Genomic DNA, 6257 nt, shown 5'->3' with positions numbered 1-6257 from the left:
CGACGTTTCAAAAATCTGCCCCCACCAACCAGCTATAGTTTTTAAGGTTCTTTCTTTCCAATACTTGATAGGGACTCCAAAGATGCTAAGCCAAGTTAGTCGACTAGCTACTAAGTACGGACTTGACCCAAGCTTAATATTGTCCAACCATTTGCTGAGGCAATGATCGTCTTTTTCCACGAAAGTTTTACAAGGGATCTCATTTTGAAAAGTGATCATGATACCTGGACCTCCCAGGTATTTGAATTCGAAGTTCATTAACCCTTCTGCTTCGCAAATCGAACGAATGTTACCCAGAATTTCTATTGATTTAACATCACCAATAATCGACCTTTTCATGATATCAATATTATCTTCATCATCAGGAACGATTACAACCCTATCGTCATCATAGATATTAACAACCCTTCCCTTATCACGTGCTCGTTCCTTGTCATCACGATTTGTACACTGCCCTTCATTCTTTCTTCTATCTCCCACAACGTCACTAAACCTTCTGTAGTCACGGAAGGCAGAAGTGTGTTGGTTCATGTTGTTATTAGGGATAAGGTTGATCTTCTCGAGGCTTTTTGGAGGTGGACGGATTCCATAATTTACTCCCTGATGGTTGGAAGAATCCTTTGCATTTCTGTCTATAGCCTTAAAGATCTGAAGTGTTACCCCATCAATATTGATATCTTTCAGTATGAGTAGTAGTGAGTCTTCATCTTGGACGTTACCGAATCGAACAAAGGCAAACCTGTGCCCATTCTTAAGTCTTTTCTTCACCATATACACGTCTTTCACCAAGCCGTAGTTTTTGAACATCCTCCATAGTTCCTCAACGTTCCATTCCTCCGGAAAGTTGAAAAACATGAAAGATTTGATATGATTTCCGAATTGACGCCCGAAATCGATCCCGTTGTTACCGCTATGAACTACCCTAGACCTAGTCGTGCCCGTTGATTTTAGTTTCCTCACTTCTTGCCACACACCATTGTTTTCTCTCTCCAGAAGGGACTCTCTCTCTCTAGGATTCTCTCTCATCTCTCTCTCTCTATTACTCAACTAATTTTTTTTAAATCCAAGATTACGCAAAAACTGTTTTGTTATTATATAGTATAATTCTCTCTCATCCCTCTCTCTCTATTACTCAACTAATTTTTTTTAAATCCAAGATTACGCAAAAACTGTTTTGTTATTATATAGTATAAGAATAAGAATAAGAATGATGATGATGATGATATGGTTAAAATAAAATAAATTAAATATTATATTTATACATGAGAGATAAGATATAAAGAAAGAAATAAAACATTTGTAGAAGGAAAAACAATGATAACCGCAGAAAACAAATCACCGATCATGATTGATGATTCGTTAATAATTATCAGATTATCAGAATCTTTGTTTATCAAAAAAGTTATTTAATTTAATAATAGATTTAAGATAAATAAATAAATTAATTACAGTAATTACCTAGCTATCATCCCTCTCCTCCGTCCCTCCCTCCCTCATGAAATCAGCCCTCAACCAAGACGAGTAAACAACCTCACAAAATATTTATTAGGGTTTATTTATTTATATTTAATTTATTTACGCACCTGCCTCATTAATTCATCTATTTTAATTTTATCTCTATCACTCACTGCAGTTGAAGAATTCGTAACAGAAAAGGATTATGGGAAAAGACGGAACATCATCATCCATCACTGAACAAGATGTCTCTCTTATCCTCCAAAGGTCTCCTTTTTCTCTTTAATACCCCCACGTTTTCTTATATATAAATATATTTCTTTTTGTTAAAAAAAAACTGCATTTTTTGACCCATAACCAGAACTGCTGTTTCATTTAAATGAAATCGGTATTGCTATTGTAGGACAATGCCGTCTGAGATACTTATATGTAAATATAAATGAATGTGTGTATTGAAAAGGCGTTTGTATTCACTGACCTTTTTATATGGGTAATACTAATAATAATCAATTAATATTTTGAAAAAACACACACATTCCTGATGCCTACATTACATAGTTGTGCTTTTTCCTTCTTTTATTTTCTTGAGTTGATTGAAAAGATGTTGGGTTTTTGGTTTATTGTTTTGTGTAAATGAAGGTATAGGGCTACAAGTATTATAGGTTTACTTGAGGAAGTGGGTGGTCAAGTAGAAGATGTAGTAAAGATAGATTGGAATGCATTGGTGAAGAACACGAAAACGGGCATAACAAACCCGCGCGAGTACCAAATGTTGTGGCGTCATTTAGCTTATTCTCACCCTTTACTTCACCACTTTGAACCTCAAGCTCAGCCTCTTGTAAGTGCTCTTAAATAAATAAATAAATATCATCATACTTGACACCCTCTTGTTGAAATACTCAAGTCTAATGAATGAATCTTCTTGTTATTATAAATTTATAAAACTACTATACCCAAGTTATTAAATACCAATAAATTGATAGGATGATGACAGTGATTTAGAATGTGAACTTGAAGCTTTTCCAACTGTTAGCAATGAAGCTTCAGCGGAGGCGGCGGCTTTCGTGAAGGTAAACAACATTACATAATAAAATTGTTATGCATTAAACATCTGTTTTTGATTTTCTTCTCTTACAATGTTAACAAGTCTAGTGAATATAGTTAAGGCTAATATTTGTATAACTCTCTCTTAATGGTTATCCAATGGGTTGCATAGAAAAAGAGTATTTTAAAAGAGAATGTCTCTAACGAGTCAAGTGGGCGGGTCAACAATCACCCAAAGGGAATTAATGCATAAAACTTTCGAATATATCATAGACGAAGGTTAAATTTGTTACAGTATTTAATAATATAGTCTTTTCAATCATATTTGACACACTAAATAGTTGTTAACTAATGGACAATAAACCCTGACCCGTTTTTTACTTGTAACAAAAGAACATGGTTTGACCTGTTAACAAACCTGCTTGACCCGCCGGTTTTACCACCATCTGTAGTTCCACTTCTTAAGCTGGTATTTAAAATGTTACGAATTATGTAGGTACTCATGGGTTCAGGTTCATCAAATGAGCTGTGTTTAGAGAAAGGGTTGATTATTGAAGCTCCATTGACTATAAACATACCGAGAACCAAATCGACCCAACATCAACATCAACATCAACATCAATTAGAGAATACAGAATGTGGTGGTTCAACAAATATTAGTGGAGTGAATATATCAGTACCTGTTTACGTTCCAACGCAAGTGCTCCCAACAGTTGTTTCTGCTGCTGCTGAAGGGTTGGATTCAAACAACAACAACAACAACAACAATTTGGGCCCACTTAAGAGGAAAAGAAACCCATGGTCTGCAGAAGAAGACCGGGAACTGTTTGCTGCAGTTCAAAGATTTGGGGAAGGAAATTGGGCCACCATGTTAAAAGGAGATTTTAAGACTGATAGAACTGCCTCACAGCTATCTCAGGTTATTTATCCAAACCTTTTTTTTTTTTTTTAATAAACGGGCTGGACATGTTAATTGACGAGTCGAATGTGTTTTGTTTGTAAACTATAGTAAACTTGATAAACTAAACATGTCTGTTATAGTAGACATGATAAACAATGCGGTTGTTGATATATGTTTTTCTATCAAGTCATATGATTTAATAAATGATATGATATTTGCAGAGGTGGAACATTATTAAGAAACGTCAAAGATACCTGAGCTTGACAAGCGGGGGGTCACAACTCTCGGAGGGACAACTGGCAACTCGACGGGCAATCCACATGGCCCTTGATAAGCCTAGACTCGATACTCCAAAGGTGGCATCTTCACAAGGTCAGATGCTACAGCTATTTATTACTGAATGGGAGGGTAAGCCAGAATTATTATTATTATTATTATTATTATTATTATTATTAGAAATTCGAGCCAATTATCCTGTTTCCTTTTAGTTAATCTTTTTTACACAATAGAGATAAAACCTAGGCAATTAAACCCATCCATAAATATAAATAAATAAATGGAGGATTGGAATAGCCACCTCTACTAGTGTAATCTAATTATATTTTAGTTGTAATGAATGAATGGAAGCAGGGTGGACAAATACTGGAAATTTATCGATACAAAAACCAACAACCGTGGGTGACGCTCTCCTCCCACAAAGAGCAGGATTTGTGCGACACCATCAACAACAACAACAACAACAACAAGCAGCGTCATTTACAGGCAGCAGCAGCAGCAGATGTGTTGTTGGGCCAGGAGGAGGATCAGATGCAGTAAAAGCAGCTGCGGTTGCTGCTGGTGCTAGAATTGCTACCCATTCGGTTGCTGCTGCATTAATACTTGAGCAACAACAACTACAAATGATGAAGACGACGACTAGTACTACTACTAGTGTCATCCACATCAAAACAACAACTCCTCCTCCTCCTCCTTCACATGTTGTGGCTCCTCATCACATGGGTGGTTCAGACTATTGTCGTTCTATACTACTCTCATCATCCAACACACCACGGGGGTCTAGCCTAGTAGGCTCAAGCCATTCTATTACTAATAACGCAAATGCCGTCCCACCGGTGGTGGGTCAGTTGAAACAGGGCAGCATGGGCCATGAGATAAATGGGTCGTCTCAAGTTAAAGATGAAGTTGATGAGGTTAAACATTCCAATTCCAGCTCAGCCCACTCACCTGAATCCATCCAACAAGATAATAAAGCGATTGGATTATTATTAGTTTCTAAACATGATGAAAAAGAAGAAGAAGAAAAAGAGCAGCAGCCTCCTCCTCCTCCTGAGTCTAGTAGTAATCAACTGAATACGATTCTTAAATCGGAGGGACAGTCGTAGTAGGTCGGTACACATTCCTTTTATCTTGAGAAAATTTTATTCTATATTTTGGTCTTTTGGTTTTTTTAAGGCCTTAGTCGAGCAAATATTAGGATCATTTTTAATTTTGTGTCGATATTCTGGTTTATATAACTTATATATTGATTGATGATGATATTGATCGAGTTTAATTTTGTGTCGATATTCTGGTTTATATAACTTATATATTGATTGATGATGATATTGATCGAGTTTATGCTACCATCCTGCCGCCTTTTCTATTATAGTTGAGTTATTGTAAACTGGTTTTCATTTCACATCTTTTAACCAAAATCTGTTGAGATACCCGAGAACATTTAATTTACATATATAGTTATATTTGTAAATTCATTTGTTAATTAAACTGACAGACATTACTTAAGAACAGTTACCTTTACACACATAGTTTTCAAGTTTTGTATAATATCTAAAGTTTATTAACTAGATTTATATAATACAAAATTAATTTTATCCTTAAGAACACGGTTAATAAACATTTGATAAGTAGACTTCCAGTCATATTGTTACACATTGATACTAATACTAATATACTAATAAGTAATAATACTAAGGGAGGTCCCATCGGTCCGCCCAGGAGCTCCGCCCACAGCCGTCCAGGCTGGGCGCCGTTGGCACGGAGGCCGCCCAGCTCCCGCCCACGATGTCGCCCAGGTGCTCCGTCTCCCGTTTCATCCATATTGAGCATATTTGTGGACGAGCTTTTGGTATATTTGTTGATTAATTTTATTATTTATTAATTTTGGTTGGAGATGAAAATGGACCCATTTTCATGGTGGGTTGATTCTGATGAAAAAAATGGAAGGAGGAAGTTTGAGAGGGTGAAGGTAGATTAAATAGAGATATTTTTAATTAAATATTATTATTATTGTGGGTCCTATATATGTGCGGTTAATATTATTTATGAAGTACTTTATTACATTTTTATTTATTTTATCTTTTGCTATTTGATTAATTTTTAAGTGTTAATTAAATGTAATTTAATAATTAATATTAATAATTCTTTTAATATTATTAGTAAATAAAAGTTTAGTTTTATTTAAATAATTGTAATTATTTGATAATATAAAAAATTAAAAAAGAAAATAAAAATATGGAAGGAGGAGTGTCATTATTGAGAGTGTTTAGTCATGGGTTTAATCCTGTGAAGGAAGTGAGATGAAAGTAATGATGTGACGCTGAATGGTTAGCTAGTCATGGAAGAAGTCTATGTCTTCATTTCATTGGGAGCACTTAATGATGAATTTACATTATGAAAGAGATGAACACCAAACACAAAAGAAGCCAATGGAACGAGGAGACCCAACCCAACATCATTTTTTTTTTTTTTTTTTTTTTTTTTTTTTTCCCAAAGTAACAATGAACAAGCATAACATTTGACCGAAACAGACTGCCACTATTCTATTCTCATGAATTCCATCCCTACTTTACTTATGGTT

The 6257-nt window shown here is 35.1% G+C and overlaps 1 protein-coding gene across 1 annotated transcript; it reads left to right on the top strand.

Annotated features, from left to right (window-relative positions):
- Positions 1-1307: 1307 nt before the first annotated feature.
- On the top strand, positions 1308-4966 carry LOC139847171 (uncharacterized). Its single transcript, XM_071836789.1, has 7 exons — positions 1308-1521; positions 1634-1722; positions 2095-2293; positions 2439-2525; positions 2996-3418; positions 3622-3772; positions 4031-4966. The coding sequence occupies exons 2-7, from the start codon at positions 1661-1663 to the stop codon at positions 4780-4782; spliced, it is 1674 nt and encodes a 557-aa protein (XP_071692890.1). The 5' UTR covers positions 1308-1521; positions 1634-1660; the 3' UTR covers positions 4783-4966.
- Positions 4967-6257: the final 1291 nt, after the last annotated feature.

This window comes from Rutidosis leptorrhynchoides, chromosome 5 (assembly GCF_046630445.1).
Source record: "Rutidosis leptorrhynchoides isolate AG116_Rl617_1_P2 chromosome 5, CSIRO_AGI_Rlap_v1, whole genome shotgun sequence".
In the NCBI taxonomy this organism is placed as follows: domain Eukaryota; kingdom Viridiplantae; phylum Streptophyta; class Magnoliopsida; order Asterales; family Asteraceae; genus Rutidosis; species Rutidosis leptorrhynchoides.
The sequence above is the reverse complement of the archived record's forward strand: the minus strand, read 5'-3'. Positions and strand labels throughout refer to the sequence as shown.

Coding starts and splice junctions, on each gene's coding strand:
- LOC139847171 (XM_071836789.1), top strand. CDS start 1,661: ATGGGAAAAGACGGAACATCATCATCCATCACTGAACAAGATGTCTCT. Junction 1,723..2,094: donor GTCTCTCTTATCCTCCAAAG/GTCTCCTTTTTC, acceptor GTGTAAATGAAG/GTATAGGGCTACAAGTATTA. Junction 3,419..3,621: donor CTGCCTCACAGCTATCTCAG/GTTATTTATCCA, acceptor TGATATTTGCAG/AGGTGGAACATTATTAAGAA.